This window comes from Sitophilus oryzae, unplaced genomic scaffold (assembly GCF_002938485.1).
Source record: "Sitophilus oryzae breed Bouriz unplaced genomic scaffold, Soryzae_2.0 scaffold_227_pilon_pilon, whole genome shotgun sequence".
In the NCBI taxonomy this organism is placed as follows: Eukaryota; Metazoa; Arthropoda; class Insecta; order Coleoptera; family Curculionidae; genus Sitophilus; species Sitophilus oryzae.
The window spans coordinates 1,304,725-1,326,765 of NW_022146782.1; the positions used below are offsets into that span (position 1 = coordinate 1,304,725).

General features: G+C 31.3%; 1 protein-coding gene across 1 annotated transcript in view; it reads left to right on the plus strand.

Moving 5' to 3' along the window:
* Positions 1–312: 312 nt before the first annotated feature.
* The window catches only part of LOC115884322 (trissin receptor-like), a 109,524-nt gene continuing 87,795 nt past the window's right edge, over positions 313–22,041 (plus strand). Inside the window, exon 1 of the mRNA XM_030902865.1 lies at positions 313–535. Coding sequence (XP_030758725.1) covers positions 316–535 — 220 coding nt within the window. The 5' untranslated portion in view covers positions 313–315. The remainder of the gene's footprint in view (positions 536–22,041) is intronic.

Genomic DNA, 22,041 nt, shown 5'->3' on the forward strand with positions numbered 1-22,041 from the left:
ATAGTTTTGTGACGTTTGAAAAACATATATTTTATATTATGCTAATTTTTAAATAATTATTCGTCTTTTTATTCTTTCAGATACAAAATACTTGAATTAAAATGTCTTCTTATTGAAAGGATTTCAATCATACATAAAAAATGTTTCTTTTTATTTATTCAATATTATTTTGTGTCTCTATACTCATCAAAAAGAAACCCCCCCAAAAAAGCCCCAAAAATGGGACATCCTGTACAGTAAATTTTGTCTATATTATTTTTTCTGAGGTGTTAAGTAATATAATTACGTGTTTATATTTTTATTTTCAGATTAACCATGACCAGCGATCCAGGACTCTCAAATGTCATATTTTTTCCGTCAAATACATCAGTTCAACAAGAACTCCTGTCAAACTTGTCAGTATTTAACTCTACAAATATAAACAGCACGATTTACCAGCCTGTCAAAGAGCAACAAGACTACATCTTCGACAAGATCTACATCAGAGCAATCTTCATCACCCTGTATACTATAGTGTTTGCTCTATGCTTTTTCGGTAAGTCTTTATAAAATTGATTGTTAGTAATAATAGTATAGTTTATGCAGTGGAAAATAACGATAATTAAATGGTTTTTATACAAATGGGTGGTCCAAACTGTATTCCGGAAAATTCCGGGCAGCATGAATTCAAAAATCGATATCTCCAAATCTATTAGAAATAATAGATTGTAGTTTTTTTCAAGAACTTTGTTAATATTTCTGCTATATTTTCTTTGTGGGCAGTATGTAAAAATCTTTATCAATAAAAAATTACACGATTGCTGAAAATTGCTATGCTCAGTAGTTTTATACGGGTACCGACAAAAAGTTATTACGCTTCAAAACAGTTAAAACACATGCAGGTAGGAGCAATGCAAATAGGAGTCATATTGACATCAAAATCAAATTTCTCATGTCAAATAACTCCTAGACACCAATTTTCACCTAAATATTGACGTTACTTCAGACATTATTTGGAAAAAAACGAAATAAAAATGAAATTTCTACTCCCTGTATCTCTGAAACTAAGCATTTTAGGACATACATTTATACGAACTTTTTTACTTATTTTTAGTAGTGGGAACTATCGAATGAATACTATCGAAACATTCGATAGTTGCAATTCATTCGAATAATTCGATAGCTAGTAAGAAAACATTCGTCGAAAACTATTCGAATAAAAATATCGAATAGATGCGTCATCTGCCTTGAAATACATTAATTCGGCACCAAAAACCATTCATTTATAAAATTCATTCATTTGTAAAATTCATTTATTCGTCAGGATCGATTATATATATAAACTGGATTTTAGTTGTCGCCCGGCGACGTAGGTTTCTTTCCTAGAAACCCGACAGCGGTCGGTGGCAATGGTATGAAAAAAGCCGGCATCTTTGATTTTGAGTCAGATAAAGATAAGGACACATTATTTTTTTTATTGAGGTGCTAGTATTTACACAGAAAATACATTATGAACGGCGCTGTTGTCGTATATTCGTATTAGTTGGTATTAGCAAAGAATATTATTCTTTGGTATTATAGTTAGTTAGTGATAGTTTGACTATATATTTTGCATTTTTTTATTAATATTCTGTTGTTACACTGCAATAATACTTTTTATTTTGGATGTAGGAAAATGATTTTTAATGTTTTTAAGAAAAACTGGTTTAATAAAAATAATAATAACAGTAATAATTTGTTATACCTATTAACAACAAAATTTAAAATCATTTAATATAAACATTTTTTTAAGTAGTAGCAAAATATAAACAACAAATTAGAAGTCCAAATTATTTATATTAGATCCTATTTAAAATTAATATAGTCTCTAAATTTTTTGTGTGGCAACGTTGGTTTATTAATTAATAATAATTACAGAACTAATTAGTTATATTAACAACAAATTTTAAAATCATGAAATGTAAACATTTATTAATTTTCTAAGCATGCAGTGTAATAGAAGAAAAATATAAATAAAAAGAAATCAAAATAATTATATATGTGTATTACTTTTTATTACTTTGTATTAGTATTTAAAAATAATATTTGCTTTTACTGGCATTTACTTTAAAAAATAAATAAAATATTTCTTCGCAAAAATCTACATGTAAGAGAATTAGCATAAACAAAATACAAATATCGTTAACTTTTTTTTAAATTGGCACGTGTAAAACTTTAATCAATCAATTTAATTTTCCCATCCCAAAATTTGAGTTCAATAACCATTTACTTAACCACATTACCACATTACTTAAATATGATTATTAAGTACTACTAATTCATATTACTAAAACATCTAAAATACAAATACATATGTATTTTTAAAATTAATTGTAAGTTCACCTCATCTCTCTTAAAAATTGTTACTTCTCAAAATTTCCCATTAAAAAAATAGACCATATACCGTATAAAATTAAATAATTGAAAGATCGGAAAATCACACAAATTTTCGGAAAAATTTTGACCAGCTGCACACGTACACAATCATCAATTTAAAAAAAAAACACTACTACTTTAGTATTTTAAATATTTTAAAACAAAAAAAAACGCAAAAATAGCACAGTATTTAGAAGGCAAGTTATAAAAATTTGGAAGGACTAATAATGCACTGACGCAGACAAAAATCAAACGAATACTAAATTTCATTTATAAACAGCATTCGATAGTCGTGGCTTAACGATAATCATTTAGTCGCACGGCGAGGTTGTCACATATGCTTTAGTATACAAATGAATGAATGATTTTATTCGAATGAAACCATTCGATAGTTGAAATCATTCATTCAGTAACCATTCGATAGTCTAATTCATTCGATAGTTCCCATCGCTACTTATTTTTATCTATAGATCATGCTGCCGAAGTTTCCGGAATACAGTCATATTAGAAACAGCTTTATGTGTACTTATTTTTCTATGATTTCTTATATTTTGTGGCAAGAAAGGACAACAAAGGTTAATTTTTTGCCGGCTGCCTTATTTTGCCTTGTTGAAATCGAATAGAAAGTGTTTAAATTTTCGGGTTAATCTCTTGAATATTTCAGTACCTGAATTGCTCGTTAACCATTAAGTTAAAGCCTCTCTATGTTTACTGATTTTTCTGGGATTTTTTTAATTAATACGTAATCCATCTTCATAAAACAATAGACCGAATCCCCATTGAATGCAGCCATCAAGCATCCGAATCACGCAATCAGCCTTTATCAATAAGCGCTTTCAAAGAAAATTAAATACGTGTCGATTAGTGGATTCATTTTCATGGAAATGAGGTCTTTAGAAATGATTTTTGCTTTCCGAACTGGGAGATGAACACACGGAACAAAATAGTATAGGGGAATATATTTAGTTTATACAGGGTGGCGCCTCTCATACTCCAAGGAGAAGGACAGTTTGTATTGAAATTAGTGATTGGCAAAACTGTTATTTTTAGATTAGAGTTGAAACTGTTATAGTTATTTATAAAAAACAGCTTAAAATAACAGATTAAAAATAGCAGGTTTCTTTATTTTATTGCTAAATATCTGAAAGAGTATGAGGCGGTTTTTCCGAAAAACTCACCGGTTTTTAAATAAAAAATATTCTAATATTTGAGGGTGGTTTCACCCCATTAGAATTCGAGTTTCGAAAAATCCCTTCTTATCGAACCTCTACACCCTAAAGTCAATCCGTTTTCCAAAAATCAGCTTTTTACGTCAAGAGCTTTAAGCAGGATCGTGATTAATCAATGACTAGATTTTTCAAAACACCCTGTGTACATTTTTAAAAAATCTTACAATATTATTCTGAAAATTTTTCAGAATAAATAAATACCTAAATATTGAAACTTAATAAGTAAGTACTGAAACATACAGCGCCATAATATCTCGGCCTCAAACAATGTATCTAAAACAACTGATGCGTTATTCTCCAACCTGTTTCGAACCTCCATCGACAATCAACCGATGCAGCAGCGTTACTTTCCCACACCCATTATCTCGACCGCCGCTCTGTTATGCTCGTAACAGGTTAAAAAGCAACGTATCTAAAATGACTGCTTCTCCAACCCGTTGCGAGCCTCCATCGACAATCGACCGATGCAGCAGCGTTCCTTTCCCACTCCTGTTATCTCGACCGCCAGGCGTTATGCCCGCAACAGTTTCAAAAAAGCTGCTTCTTTTATATCCTATTATTTTTAAGCTGTTGCAAGCCCTACACGACCATCGACCGATCCAGCTAGCATTCGCCACTCCGCTGTCCGGTGTATCTCGCCGCCTGTATCGATGGTTGTCGAAATAACATGTTTTCCATCCATAATCCATACTAGTTGTTTTTTGGAATTGCTTCGAGCTGCATCGAATTTCGTGGCGGTGCAGAGCGCCGACTTCGTTTTACGAACGGTCGATCTCTGCGTATCGTATTTTATATCTGTTATTTTTTAAAAGTAGTAACGGCTGCGTTATGTTATTTCTAAATAATTGTTATAAAATAACAGATAGTTAAATAACAACCCATCACTAATTGAAATGAACAATTTTTATAAATTACAATTTAAAAGCTACCTAAATTGGAATTTACCCGGTAGAGCCTAATACGTACTTAAATTAACTATTGTACTTTAAACCAAATTAAAACTTGATCCAAAAAGTTATACAGGGTGAGACAAAATTAATATTGAACATTGGTCACCTTTAAAAGCATGTTACTCTTTTATATTAATAGAATACTTAAATGCTCCCGATTTTATCTAGTCTGTTTTTTTATGGGGATATGTTAAAGACAGTGTGTACAAAACACGACCAACTATTGTCGACAACATGAGAGAAATTATTGTAGCTGCTTTTCGAGGTAGAACTCCACATATCTCTTTTAAAATGAGAGGATCCTTTTGAAAAGACAATCATTTTATGAAGTTAACAGGAAATCGTTTTGAGCATTTGATTTCATTTAGCTAATTTTCTCACATAATTATAGGTTTATATCTAGTTTTAATTCTGTAATAATTAAAATATGTTTTAAACGTGTATCTTTTTATTACCGTTGAGTATTTTACTCTACAATCTTTAATTTTTGTTAAATTAACAAAAGGTATATCACACAGCCACCCCTGGATTTTTTTAAATAATAAAGATCTACTGACGCAAAATCATAAAAATTAAAATATCTAGGAATATCTTTGTCTGTGGGGTAGGCAATCTTAATAATATTTTGAAGATATATATGTATATTCCCCATTGAACACCGTAGAATGTATTGGGCGTTCCATTTAAAATAAAGGAGTAACTTGCTTTTAAAAGTGACTAAAGTTTCAAATTAATTTTGTCTCACCCTGTATAAGATTTAGGTAGCTGTTATCATTAGACGTTTCTAGAGAACTACAATAATATCTACATCGGAGATTTTTTTGTACATCATTGTTCCACAATGAGATCTATCAACTAAAGATATTTTGAATATGGCGGCGCTTCCTGATATACCGGAAGTTGACAGTAACTTTCTTATTTTAAATAGGTACCCCCACGGGGGTGTCACTTGTATGGGAAAACAGGCAACAGTCAAATTTAAACGTGCCAGGACCAACGACAAAGAAAGCAACATCTGCCAGGCATTGGCTTTCTTTGTCACTCACATTGCTTAAATCATGATACCGCGGCCATTTTGTCAACAAAGAAGCTGGCCGGGCTGTCCTGGCAAGTGATTTAAAACAATTTTGCTTTTTTACAATATTAAATTACCATTTGGATGTATTTAATGCGATTATTCAGTTAACTGGTAAGTCAGAAATTACACACAAATACTTTATTCGTAAATACAACTAAGATGTAAACGTATTTTTTGTATTTTTAGATTTCAACTCTTGCAAAGACCCGCCGATAGAACTTGCCTGGCAGCGTACCTGTTTAACTAAACGTATTATTTCCTGATAATAATATCAAAACACGTAAGTGCCTCTATAATTTATGATGAAAAATGATTTTGATTATGTTTTATATTATTTAAATACTTTCTAACCTCAAATAATAGTAAGATTCTTGTTTATATCGCACAGCCCGTTCAAAACTGTATTGTCTTCAAAAAATGTTTACAAAACAAACAATTATTAAAAAAAACAATGTCATTTTAATCTGATTTATACCTGAGAAGGATGCCAGTAAAATTTTATTAAATCAACATTATATTATTTGGCCGTTAATATGCAAAAAAGGAGCATATTGCCTTAACTTAAATTTTCTTTTACTTCTCCTGACAATGTTCTCTATATTCTCGTTAGTAAACTTTTGAACGGGATGTGCGATATATAAAATACATAATATATCCAAGGGTATGATCTGATAAAAGTATTTTTTGATGCATTTTTTGGTTGTTTATGCAAATTAGCATATATTTTTTGTCATATTAGTGTGTTATCATGATACAGGTAGTTGTATCATAGTGCCTTATGCATGTTATTTACCTATTATATACTTATGTAATGTATTATCAGTAAATAGATGATAACATACTACTAAAATGTAAAGTATGTTTATCTTTCCAATTCACTAGTTATTTGCAAAATGTATTTTGAACTAATTTAAGTCATTAATTGATCATCTTTCTTTTTCAGGTTCCGGGATATTCTTTTTCATTGTTAAAAAAATATATATAGTTTAATATTATTCTAATATAAATCGCAGCTCTATAAAATAAATGATATTGTTTACTAATGCGTAATTTATTTACTGTGAATTTTCTCTGAAAATAATAAGTCTTTAATAATATCATTGATTTGCTGTGTAAAGTTAATAGACATATTTTTTAATACATTAAATTATATTAAAGTAATTAAAAATATGTTTATTAACTTTAAACAGTAAGTCAGTGATACTTATAAAATATTTTTTTTTAAACTTCCCCTCTTTCAAGCCCCGCCCCTCCAATTCCCCTCAATTTGGCTAGTACTGCCAGGCGACACCAGGTGGCGTCTGTTTCCATTTTTTAACATGAAGTTAGCATTTCTTTAATGTACCTATTCTCTGGGTACCCCATTTAATGGGGTACATGGGGTTTAATTACATACATAGTAAATTATCTGTAGAATCTTTTAATTTTGATATCAAACACTATATTGGAGAAAAAAAACTGCCTGTCAAAAAAATTATTAGCCTAATAGCCTAAACTCCCCCTAGGTCTCGAGATTTTTTTGCACACCAGTATACACCATGTATATTTGATATCAATTAAACTTTTAGTTACATAATCGAGGGCGCTATTTTTAAATTTGTTGCCAACCACATGGATATATTCGGCACAGGGCTGACTAACTGGAATTTAAATTTTGCGCTGGGGATTCAGTTGGTAGCTCTGCTGTAAAAAATGGCAAGTTACCGCATTTCTTAGACAAGGAAAAGAGGGGACAGGTAACACGGCAGGTGAAAGTGAGGCCACTTGTCACCACGCGAAATTCTCCAATGGCGTAGCATCAGAAATTAGCTTGTACCTAGACGATACAAAATATTTATTAAAAAGTAAACGTAAACTAATATATCGTTCATTTTTGAGTAATGTATATCCAATTTTGTATTTTATAGTCTCACCTTTATAATATTAGAATATCTAAGTCGATAATGCAAAATTTATTTAACAGTCACAGTGGACTGATTATCAAGACAATTATTTATTTATTAACGTGTGTATAATGTATAATTAAATAAAAAATAATGTAAATACATATGTTTTATATGTCTATATACATATATACCGTATGATCGAAAAAAAACGGCGTCTTGTTTGTTTGGAAATTAAAAATTACATTATTCATTGAATCCGTAAGCAAGTGTAAAGGGGATTGGCTAGATTCATTATTATACCGTATGATCGAAAAAAAAGGCGTCCAGTTGGCTTGTAAATTACGATCGATGACATTCCCTATATAATTCTACATACAAAATTACATAAAAACTATACAAAACGACATCGAAAAGACGGCGTCAGCGATGACTGTGAAATGAAGATCGCTGACATTTTATATGTAAAATTATCTGAGGAATGTCGATCGTCATTTACAAGCCAACTGGACGTCGTTTTTTTTTCGAACATACGGTATAATAATGAATCTATCCAATCCCCTTCACACTTGCGTACGGATTCAATGAATAATGTAATTTTTAATATTTGTTACCTTCAATCATAAGAATATTCTAATTTTCCACAAAAAAAATAAACGATTCTAGAAGCTTTGTGTTATTTTATTTATTTTTAAATTTGTATTAATTAGTCACTGAAACTATTATTATACACCTAAATTAGCAAATTTTTTGAAAGAATATTTAAAAAAATATATGTAGTAACAAGTAGCCCACCACAAGTTTGTCCATCCCCAGCAAGTCTTGGCAGGTAAATTCAAGTTTTATATAGCAACTATACATATAGATTTTTTATCACATCATCATTTGATAACAATACTTTATACATTGTTTTACATTTAAATATATAAAAAAATGTTTATTGCAGAAATTGTATTTCTCTTATTATAATTCCCTACGCCACTGGAGAAATCTATGCTGAGTAGCATTATTTATAGTTTCAAACATTAATTATAATACAGGATATTGAAAATACTACTTGGAATTATTAAAAATAGTTTGATTTGGATGTGGTACAAAACATATTAAAAGCATTTTACATATTTTTAATGCTATAATGAAAAATGACTTTATGACTACATGAGACTTTAAGATTATGACTACATGAGACTTTAAATTTTTTTAAGACTTTATGACTACATAACAAAAGTTGTGTATCGACTTTTACCTGTAAAATGTAATTCCAGTCATTTTTTCTCGCTTCAGCATTTGCAGCCATACGCTGAACATCTCACCATACTAAACAACACAGTTTATAAATTTAAAACAAACCGGTATTCACAAAAAACCTAAAAATTCGCTTGGTGTCACCTCTAAATCTTGTCACCAAAGTATGGCCGCCGATCAAATTTTGGCCTCAAAAATGTTTCACTGGAGAATATGCGTGTTAGCTGTCTCCTCTCTTTCCTTGTCTAAGCCGCATTTATTTATTTCGTGACATTGTCATTCGTTTTGACACTTACTAGTTTTTGGATTAAACAAATAGTGTTTTGATACTTGAAGTTTAAAAAATGTTTATTAGCAGACATTGCAGTCGAACATTGTTCTTTTTAGAATCCCTTTTAGTACGAAGTGGGTACAAGATAGCTTAGATAGCCGTAAAAAAATCATCGCAACTTTATTAGAATATTTTGAAATTGGAAAGCGGTAGTAATGGCTCTTTATGTCCCTCAAGTGCTGTTAAAAAGGTGAGTTTTATTAATGTAAATAATAACTGTTTATACACTTGCGTGCATAGAGCAAACTTTCAAAGTTAACTATATATTTTTTAGTATCTATTTGTCAGATTAAGAAAAAATACATGCTGTTTGAAAGACAATTTCATAATCTTTGAAAAGAGTTTAGAGATATTAATTTGTATTTTGTGGTTTCTTTGAATTAAAATTATTAAATTAATGCATGAAACAAATTATCGTTTTTTATTACTATAGTCTATAAAATGAATAACTTTGAATTTTGACCGTTATTTTTTACCAACATGGCAAATATAAAAGCCCTCTATCCAAAAAGTTACTGATATTTTTTAAAATGAGTGTCTGATCGAATCAGATAGGTAACTCTTTTTACTTTCGTGAAATAGAAAAGGAAAATAATAAAACAGGTGACAGTTCTTCCTCTTCTTGCAAAAATCAACGCAAAATGTCATAATTGACAAAAGTAAAATGTCATCAGCCTTTGACATTTCTAACTATCAGACCAATGCCGTCTCTAATAGAACAGCCTGGAGCGAGATTTATGACGTCACACTAGTTAGATACCACGGATTAATAAATATGTTGTAGAATACACGGAAAACATAATTATTCCTCGTATTTTTGGTTTGTATTTAAAAAATGATATAGTTTACATGAAATATACATAATATACAGTTAATAAATCCAATATATATACCTATTTATAATAATAAATACTTTGGCAAATAAACTATGAACCATACAAATGCATCAAATGTTTTACAATATACAAATAATGAATAGGTACATAAGATAATGGGTAAAATGTAAAATATATTTTAAATTTTGGGGTTTGAAAATCGATCTAATTTAACAAAAAAACATTCAATATCTACTAATAGTGATGTATTATTATCTGCATTCACAAAATTTATAATGTATATTTTGCAAGCATCAATGTTCGAAAAATTATATTTGAAAATAATACAATATCATAGAAAAATGGCGTCAGCGATGGCTATGAAATGAAGATTTTTGATTTTCTTGGGATTTAGGTTCGGGAAAAACGCTGATCAAGTTTTCATTTGGTTTTTCATTATTTTTTTTGGTTTAAAAAACGTTATAGCTAACGTTTATAGCCTTCATCAGTGTTGTGTCATATGAAAAAAATAGTGTCGAATATAATCCAAAAAATTACATATACGAGGAATAATTATGTTTTCCATGCATTCTACAACATAATTAATCCGTAGTATCTAACTAGCGTGACGTCATAAATCTCGCTCCGGGGCTGTTCTATTAGAGACGGCATTGTATCAGCATGGCCGCAAGTTGCTAACCTAATAAAATTAACACTAGAAAAGCCCGCAGGAACTGTCAAATTCAAAGTTATTCATTTTACAGACTATATAAGAGGTGTATATGTTATTATTTATTTATTTATTTATGGACAATTAACTAAACTAAATTTTCAATAATGGGTATGACCCCTTCTTGCTCTAACAACATCTCTCATACGATTTGGCATAGATTCGATCAAATTTGATATTGTTTCTTGCGGGATGTTAAGCCACTCTTCCTCTACTTCATCAATGAGCTCTGAGATAGAAGTTGGGGCTCTTCGTCTAGTACGAATTCTTCGTTTTAGCTCATCCCATAAATGTTCTATCGTTTAAGTCTGGACTGCATGCTGGCCATTCCATAACCCGAAATCCGACTTCTGAAATGTAATCGTGTACGATTCTTGATGTGTGTACCTTCGCATTGTCAAGCATAAAAGTGAATTCGTTTCCAATGTAGTCGACGTAAGGTACCACATGAACTGCTAAAATCTCCTCAATATACATAGCACCAGTTAAACCTCCTCTCCCGTGCCGACGGTCGCCCCAACGGATGAAAACTGGGTCGGTTCACGCAGTAGAAATTGCATCCCAGATCATGCAGGAACCACCTCCATAAGCAATTCGCTCCTCAATGCAGCATTCTGCGAATCGCTCACCTGACCTCCGGTACACTTTTCTTCTTAGGTCGCTATACCATAGAGGCATAGCCTGGTCTCATCTGAGAATAAAACAGATTCCCATTGTTCTAGTGTCCAATTCAGATGTTCCAGTGCAAAACGTAGGCGTGCTTGACGATGAGCTGGTGTAAGTTTTGGACCAGTTTGGTGTTTTGGGGGTCATGTTACTTTCCTTCAATCTTCGTCTTACTGTCCACTGACAAATAGTCACTCCTCGTGTTTCACGGAGCTGTTGTTGCACCCGAATAGCATTAAGACGCCGATTTCTTAACATTGTTGACACAATAAAGCGGTCATCACGATCCGTTGTATATCTCTTTCTACCAGTTCCAGGTCGACTACGAAAGGATCGAATCTCCTCATATCGTTCACACACTCTTCGAACCGCTCCGCGTGTCATATGTAGTTGCCGAGCTACAGCTCTCTGTTTAAGTCCATTTTCGATTAAAGCGATTACTTGGGCGGCTTTTTCCGGTGATGTATGCATTAAATTGAAACACTAATCAAACAATGAAACACAACTAATCAAAAAATAAAAGAACAATGTGTAAATTTCGATTACAAAGGTAGTAATTGCAATAATTGACAAGTTTGTTATTCTTATTGTCACCACAACATAAATACTTTTTATTTGTTTACCCGTTGGTACGCAAATAAACGATAAGTATCCTGAATAAATTTATGCTCATATTAAAGTATGTTAAATTGTCTTTGAAACAGAGCTCAAATTTTTTACTTGCTATGATAAATAGATTCTAAAAGACACGGTTAAAACCAAAAGTTCACAGTGGGCTGATTTCTAGGCACGTAAGTTTATATTTATAATTAATTTATTTTTGTTTTCTAAAATATTTTGATTAAAAGAAAAAAGTGGGCAACGCTGTGCCGGTCAAGCTTAATCACGTGACTAAAAGTTGATTTGGTATGAACTGTAGATAGTTCGATTTAAAAAAAAGTAAGTTCAAAGTTCATGGATTATTAAAGGAGTTATTAAAGGTACAAGCAGGAACGACAAACAAAAACAACAAAGTAAAACAAGGAAGTGCATAAAATCTGCAGCAAACAGTTTAAAATTTCTTTTTCTTTTGTTAATTTAAATGGAGGCAATTCCTTTCAGGAAGGCACTGAGCTGTTTTCCTAATTTCTTTGTTCCGAATCTTCGGCGTCTGTTAATTTATCTTATTCCTTCTATTCCTAGAGGAGATGTGGCCAAAACTTTCCGGGCAAAGTCCGTTCAAAGTTTAACTGTGTGCAAAATTAAATATGGAAAAGAACTGAAAATGGTCATAAATTTTTTAGCAGCAATTGTTTGAGGAGATGTTTTCTGAAGTTCTATTTATACAAGAAAATGGGTACAAATAAAATTCAGCGTTTTTCACACAATACAATAATTAAACAATGTCAACACTCTGTTGACAATCAAAAATGATTGTCAACACTCTGTACATTGCTTTTCAGAACTAATTCTTGTGCTGACTTTTAAGCCAAAGAAATAAACTATACTGAAAAAATTTGATTGCTTTGTTTAATGAATACAAGGCTCACAATGTACCATTTGTGTCCGGAAGGGTTCATAGCTTCATAGATGTCGATTTTCGAAAGAAATCAGTACATGTATCTTATTTCGTATATTTCTCATTTTATTGATTTCATGGAAAGCACTCTTCATTAAAATGATGTGTCCTATGTTATATAGGGCTTCTTTCTCTCTACAATTTCCTGTCTCACAATGTACCGTTTGTGTCCAGGAAGGGTTCATAGTTTCATAGATGTCGATTTTCGAAAGAAATCAGTACATGTATCTTATTTCGTATATTTCTCATTTTATTGATTTCATGGAAAGCACTCTTCATTAAAATGATGTATCCTATGTTATATAGGGCTTCTTTCTCTCTACAATTTCCTGTCTCACAATGTACCGTTTGTGTCCAGGAAGGGTTCATAGTTTCATAGATGTCGATTATCGAAAGAAATCAGAACATGTATATTATTTCGTATATTTTTCATTTTATTGATTTTATGGAAAGCACTGTTCATTAAAATGTTGTATCCTATGTTATAGGGCTTGTTTCTCTCTACAATTTCCTGTTTCACAATGTACCGTTTGTGTCCAGGAAGTGTTCATATTTTCATAGTGTATTTTTGTGTTCCAAAGACTTTGTTTTTGTTTTAACTAATTAACGTTAATTTTAATAAAATGTTCTTTGAAAGTAACATCGGTAACATTATTACTGAAATCCCGGGATTGAATCCAACATTAACGTGTTAATGTCGACATTAACCGGTCATCGGACTTTAACCGTAACTTATCCATAGAGAAATCATAATATTTAGCGTATAAAACTTTGAATAAGAAGACTAAGGAAGGAGCATAATGCTATCCATGTATTCATGCATGGTGGGCGGAAAAAGCTCTCTAGGGTGGGGATCCTTGACAGTTCTGTTTGACGATTCATTTGACACATTTGAATTTGATTTGAAATTTTGTGGATTTGTCAGTCTTTACGGAGCTTATTTTATGTTATTTATTATTTATTCTACTACTGATAGTTGTATAAAGGTAGTAAATCTAGATGGAAATTGTGGCAGAACTTAAATTAACAGTGACATTATCGCGATTTATCGAAAAAGACTCTAAAATAGTTGGTTGTGTAGCCCGCAGTAGATCTCGGCAAAAACTGAGTGAAATAATGGAACAACTTTTTGCTAGTAAGTGACTATATAATATACATACGTGTAGTAAACCGATCATTTATGAAATTCACTTAAATTAACTAAATTATATATTTTCTTGCATTTTAGCTTTTATTTACTACTTGTCAAAGATCAGATGTCAAAGAATTTTGATACGTTAATTTGACTTACCTGCTTCAGTAGCGTATCGGATGTTTGTGCTAATAAATACTTATTATAACTTATCTATTATTAGAATTATATATTTTTGTAACAATTTTAATAACTACCAACATTTATTCACAACGTAAAATAAAATAACAAATTATTGAGTCTATCCCACGTCTACCCTACATCATAGTTTTACATTTTTTTAAATAAAATTAGAACGGCATTTATAAACCGGAATTTAAGTCGGCCATATTTGAGGCCCATCGCGGTGTATCTAAGATTTTTGTTATGCTCCTTCCTTAGTCTTCTTATTCAAAGGTATAAAACAATAAACTTGATTTCTAACCAAAATTTTTCTTGTCGGTTGATAATCAAAGGCCAAAATGAGATTCCTCGTAAATGTTGAAGTATAATTAGTGGAAAAGTCAAAAGTTTTCTAACTTTTTCTAATAATTGAAAATTACTACCACTAATTATGACGGAAGGCTTACATTAAAATTAGGTGAACAAACTTCTACAGCTAATTGAAACTACTAATTTATCCCACTGATTTCCAGGTTTTGAATGAAGCTTTAGAAAATCTGATTTGGAGTTTTAAAGGTTCCCCTGTATATCAACAACTAATTGACATAGTCTTTGACCGAAAATCGAGAGACCACAAAGCGATTAGAGATGCGGAAATGCAATTTTCCAACTAATAATTCTCGCGTAAAGTGATTAAAACGGATGCGATACTCAGTCAATGTGACGGCTAAACGCGTGATTATTGTTCGGCAGTCTTGCTGGTGGTAAAATCGATAAATGGCTAAACTGTCGGTTAAATCCAGTTTAGGGACTTATTCTGGAAACGTCGCATTTGTCTATAGACGTGAGTTAATGAGAGTGGAGTCAATTATGCAGTCAAATGCGACAGAATCATCTCTGTGTACAGGGTGTCCCGAATTCGAAAATTCCGGCTCCAGTACTCGTGCGTCTGGGGTATTTTTATACCCCACGTTGTATTATATCTGGGGTATTTTAATACCCCACATAACAGTGTGGGGTATTAAAATACCCCATGTTTTTAATACCTATGACGATATCGGAGATGGAGAAGTAACCTGTGTAAAACCGTCTCAGATACTGGCTTTTATCAAAGCCCTGGGGCTGTATGATTAGTTAAATAAATAATAAATAAATAAATAACAATTTCCTGGAGGTCTCACAATGTACCGTTTGTGTCGGGGAAGGGACCAGAGTTTCATAGTTGTCGATTTTCGAAAGAAATCAGTACATGTATATTATTTCGTATATTTTTCATTTTATTGATTTTATGGAAAGCACTGTTCATTAAAATGTTGTATCCTATGTTATAGGGCTTGTTTCTCTCTACAATTTCCTGTCTCACAATGTACCGTTTGTGTCGGGGAAGGGATTATAGTTTCATAGTTGTCGATTTTCGAAGGAAATCAGTACATGTATATTATTTCGTATATTTTTCATTTTATTGATTTTATGGAAAGCACTGTTCATTAAAATGTTGTCTCCTATGTTATAAGGTTTGTTTCTCTCTACAATTTCCTGTCTCACAATGTACCCTTTGTGTCGGGGAAGGGTTCATAGTTTCATAGTTGTCGATTTTCGAAAGAAATCAGTACATATATATTACTTCGTTTATTTTTCATTTTATTGATTTTATGGAAAGCACTGTTCATTAAAATGTTGTATCCTATGTTATAGGGCTTGTTTCTCTCTACAGTTTCCTGTCTGACAATGTACCGTTTGTGTCGGGGAAGGGATTATAGTTTCATAGTTGTCGATTTTCGAAAGAAATAAGTACATGTATATTATTTCGTATATTTCTCATTTTATTGATTTCATGGAAAGCACTGTTCATTAAAATGTTGTATCCTATGTTATAGTGCTTGTTTCTCTCTACAATTTCCTGTCTCACAATGTACCGTTTGTGTCCGGGAAGGAATCACAGTTTCATAGTTCTCCCATACATTATACAATCTACAAATTAATCAAAATCAAACTTTAAAAAATTGATGGCCATTCCAAATTAATCACAGAAAAAAAAAACAATTTTGTTTAGTGTTGGTCTTTAACTATATAAACACAGTTTTTTTTACTGTAAACGAGTTTTAAATTTCGCCAAATAAACTGGGAATACACAATAAAGTTTTCCAGTAAACTAAAGAAAATATTTTTACTTTTATTTATATTACTAATTCAAAGATATGAGAACGACACTGTTTTTCGTGTCAAATGTAAAAACAACTGGAAAGGCGACAAAAATAAAAGGGATTGCTTTATACTGAATGGATCACTTTTTCCCTTTAACAGCCCATTTTTTGTTCGTCTGCGCTTGTACAAAACCTGTCCTAAATTGAGATGGGCCGTAAAAAATTTCACCTAAAACGGATAATTTTTTCTCCATTAAAAAATGAACGCTTGATAAAAACTTGCCTACTCAAAAATCCTTTGTTGATTTATACCCTGGAATAATATCGTTAATTAAGTATAATTAAGTAGGTCTTGAAATTGGATTTTGGTTTTAATTATTGTTGCTAAATATAGGCTTTGTTAGGTTAGGTTAGGTTGCAGATAGTTGCAGAAGCTAATATTGTGCTATATGAAAAACCTATTAGGCAGTAACCTGTCGTTGGAAGTGAAGAAGATGAATTTGCCTTAATTGGTTCTTTTATAGAAAATCTAATATATTTACAAATCATCGTAATATAAATCAACGAACTACTTCTTTATTTTTCTTCATAAAATAATAAATAACTACTTACGTATTAAACTATTGTAGGTAAATTAAATAAAAGTCAACGGTTATAAATTTAAATAAAGTCCATAAACTAATGTCGATTTTGAAAATAGCTACTAACAGTCACTAGCAAATTGCCATGGCGACACCCTCCATCTTGATTACCATTTTATTGAAAAATTGTTTTTTATTCAAAATCTGAGCCATATAGGTATAGGAAACAAAATATTGTTTGAAAGAGCATTTAAATCTACTTCGACTTATTTTAAAAAATACATAATGTTGACCAGCAATTTTTTGATACCCCTGTATACATTTAAGAAAGCAGTAACATTTTACAAAAAGTTTATTTCTCTGGCTTCAAAGTCAGCACAAGAATTAACTCTGAAAAGTAATGTACAGGGTGTTGACAAACTTTTTATTATAGCATGCATATTTTAATATTTTTAAATATCTCAAAAACCAAAACTTTTAAACATATTAAACCCTTATAATAAATGCCTTATTTTATATCCAAGAATCCAAAAATTACATAAAATACCGGGTGTTCCGTAATAAAAAATATAACTTTGGTATGGATCTTAGTTCTGACACACCCTGTACATATGAAAATAACTTTAAATAATGCACATTGCTTCTCTACATATACCCATAAAATATTTTGTTTCTACATCTTTCCGTTTTCGTATAATCAACCGAGGCGAATGAGGTGGTATAAAATTCGTCTCAACCACACGTATTAAATTTAATAAAGGGTCATATTTTAAACCCCCTATAAATTTTGCCCTTAAAACGTCCAGAATAAATATGTTGAATAAAAACATGGCGCAGGTTGTTCGAGAACTCGTTTAAATCACATCGCAATTTTGGTTATCCTAGAAAATATATAGTGTCTCTTCCAGTTTTATTATAGCTGTTTGCACTCGGGCACTCGATATTTTTCTCGAGTTTTCCGATTTATGGAGGTGGATTTAGATAGACAAGTTGAGTCCGAAGACTATAAGTCATCGAGAACGTCGAGCAAAACAAAGATTGGGGAAAGTGAGCTGCATACAAGCGCGGGATAAAAGAGTTTTGAATAAATCACGGGTTTTGTGCGGTGGGTTCGATATTTTTTTGCTATTTTATTTAGTGGCAAAAATAACTTTATACTAAAGGCTGGCAAAGGTTAGTTTTCAGCAGAGCTGCAAGCTCACGCAAGGGGAGACGAAAAATGCAACAATTTCAATTTCGCCCTGTATTTCAGGAACCAAGAAGGTTAAGAACTAAGAAGGCTATGTGTGTACCATATTTAGTTTCATAAAAAAGTAGCATAGTAATATAGTAATGTGAAAACCTCATCTTTGTACTTCTGCTCATAACAGAAAAAAAACTGTAATACACGAGAAAAAATGCAACAATTTCAATTTCGCCCTGTATTTCAGGAACCAAGAAGGTTAAGAACTAAGAAGGCTATGTGTGTACCATTTTTAGTTTCATAAAAAAGTAGCATAGTAATATAGTAACGTGAAAACCTCATCTTTGTACTTCTGCTCATAACAGAAAAAAACCTGTAATACACGAGAAAATGGGTAATCCTGTGCAAACTGTGCAAAGTACCACAAAATTTAATTTAATATAAGTTGTGTTTTATGTTCTTTATGCTTTTATGGGGCCGCTCTCGATGGATAGACCATATCACGACTAGCTGTAGCAAGCCAATGCACGATGTCATCGAGATGACAAAAGACAGAGACGCATGAAGAAAAATCATCCATGATGTTACGCTGACCACTACACTCCCTAATGGAGGTCAGGACTGAAGAGAGAGATGCTTTTATGTTTATTTTTTTGTATTGTTGATTATATTAGTCATTTTGAAAATAAATCGTTTTGTTTTAAATGGTTTTATTCTCATCTGTATCTACAATTAAATAATGATGATACTTAGTAAGAGAATCACCTAATTCGTAACACAAAAATGTTTATGTCATGTACCAACATATCAAATCTCGTTTTTTTATTAAAAGAAGCACTTTTGAGACGTACCCGGTATATTCGTAATAATTGATGTTCACTGCAAATCACTAATCAGTGATATTCTAGACATTTCAGAATAGAATTTCAAGGAAAAACTGTATGAAAATCGTACATTCAAATCTAGAAAGATACTAAAATATGTAGGAAACATTTGAATAGGAATGTAAACAAAATCATTTAAAATACCACAAGATTGACAAAGAAAATTGAATTAGCTTAAGTTTTGACAAAAATATACACCTATCGACGTTTAACAGAAATATCGATATTTTCATGTGTCGATATTTTTGTCTGTCGCTAGTTAGCGATCTATAAAGAAAACAAGCGTCGTGTATGCCGGCGTTTATTACGTATATCATTTTCCATTCGTTTACTTTAGCAAATAACTTTGGCATTGTCGATATTATGCTACAGTTATTTCCTATCCCAATTCTCTTAAAACATCCAATACATTATCTCAAGTTTTATGTTTTTTTAAGGTATAAGCAATAAACCGGTATTCTCCCGTATATCGTCGTAGTTCAACATAAAAAGGCATGATATCTCAGAAAAATAGGTAAACATAGATGAGTCTTAACGTATAGAAGATAATATTGGTGTGTAATCAAATGCAACATGATTATTGCTAAATAAAATATATTGTAATTGTATCGTGGTTAAGAAATTACCCCACTTTTTGGAACACCCTGTATGATTTTTTAAAAAATTTCAAAATATGTAAAAATACAAATAAATTAAGCTTGTCCAAGCGTTTTCCCGAAAGACTAGCCGTTTTTTAAATAACAAATATTGTAATATTATTTTATGGGCGTTTTCACCCTCTTGGAATTTGAGATTAGAGAAACCCCTCCTTATCGAACTTCTACACCCCACAGTCAATCCGTTTGCCAAAAATCCGCTTTAAACGTCAAGCAGTTTAAGCAGAATCGTCATTATTCAATGGTCATATTTTATGAAACACCCTGTATAAATTTATAAAAATCTTAAAATATGTAAAACAACAAAATAAAATATACGTGTTTAAGAGTTTTTCCGAAAAACTCACCGGTTTTTAAATAAAAAATATTTTAATATTTAAGGGATAGTTTCACCCCCTTAGAATTCGAGTTTCGAAAAATTCTTCCTTATCGAACCTCTACACCCTAAAGTCAATCTGTTTTCCAAAAATCAGCTTTTTACGTCAAGCGCTTTAAGCAGGATCGTGATTAATCAATGACCAGATTTTTCGAAACACCCTGTATACGTTTTTAAAAAATCTTAAAATATGTAAAAAAACAAAATAAAATATACGTGTTTAAGCGTTTTTTCGGAAACTTGGCCGTTTATTTAAATGAAAAATATTGTAATATTTGAGGGGTGGTTTCACCCTCTTGGAACTCGAATTTCGAAAAATCCCTTCTTATCGAACCTCTACACCCTAGAATCAACCTGTATGCCAAAATTGAGCTTTTTACGTTGAGTGGTTTGAGCAGGATCGTGATTAATCAGTATGTCAGTTACTTAAGGATTTTATATATTAGTATAGATATTTCAGAGATTCCAAACACACGTGCTTTGATTAAGGCTTGATTAAGGTTTGCAGAGCTTCAGCATTTTCCATAAAATAGAGAGCAATTTGTTACAAAACCATATAAATTATATATCACTGTAATCACAAAACTTCAATCTATTTCCGTATAGTAAGTGAATTTTAAATTATGTCTTTATTTTCGAGAAAATTTAGTCCAAACATAAGGAATATTTTGTTGATGTTTGACTAACAAAATCTTAAAAATAAGGAAATTGTCTAAAAATGTGCTACAATATTGATATAGTATAATCCTTTATCTTTAATTTACTTGTTAATTTGTGTAAAAATACCTAGACAGTTTTAAAATAGAGTAAAAATAAAAAAATAAAAACACAAACTTGACTGTTACATCACCAAGAATTTTAGAGCCTTTCTAGGTATACTTATTTCTTTAAGGTTGAGATATTTTTCTGCACGATGTTGTTGCTTTTTACCTACTCGATTTTTCAGATCGCTGATCCAGAAAACCCTGAATTCTTAACATGTGTTGCGCTAGAATGTTCGTAATATTCTATTTTTTACGTTTTCTGCATCTTCGAGCTATTCATTATTCAAAATTTGTCGGAAGATTGTTTGGAATTATTCAGATGAGATTTTACTGTTAAAAATATCAAACCTTTAAATTTTTTTATTTGTATCGCCTATTCTAATAAATTGTCAGAGAACTGGCAAAAATGTCAAAAGTTCATATGTCATTCTATTCAAAGTGTCATTTAAAAATTAAAAGTTGTAGTCATTTCCGGGGAAACAGGAAGTGACTAAAAACAATATTGAATACGTCAATCAATTCTAATTTATATTATACCGGGTGTGTCTCAAAAGTGGCTCACCCCCTATAACTTTTTTATTTTTTCAGATAAAAAAACGAAATTTGGTATATTAGTATATGACATAAATTAGGATTGATTGACGTATTCAATTGTTTTCGGTCACTTCCTGTTTCACCGGAAATGACTACAACTTTTGATTTTTAAATGGCACCCTCGGTATTTTTTTACTTTATTCGATAGAAAATGACACTCTGAATCGAATGACATAATATAATATGTCAACTTTTGACATATTCGCTCAAAAATAAATTGTATTTTACCAAACCGCATGTTACAATTTGATATAAACCATATGCGAAAATGTCGAAAGTTGACATATAGTATTATGTCATTCTATTCAGAGTGTCATTTTCTATCGAATATAGTAAAAAAATACCGAAGGTGTCATTTGTTGTCAAAGTTGTAGTCATTTCCGGTAAAACAGGAAGTGATCGAAAACAATTGAATATTGTCTCAATCAATCCTAATTTATACAATAACATACCAAATCTCGTTGTTTTATCTCAAAAAATAAAAAAGTTATAGGGGTGAGCCACTTTTGAGAGGCACCCGGTATACTTACATACCAAATCTCGTTTTTTTATCCGAAAAAAATAAAAGTTGTAGGGGTGAACCACTTTTGAGAAATGCCCGGCATATCAAGAGTGTTACTAATTCGACTATATTTTATTTATTTACTTTATAGTGTTCATAATACTATGTACTACGTAATACTAAA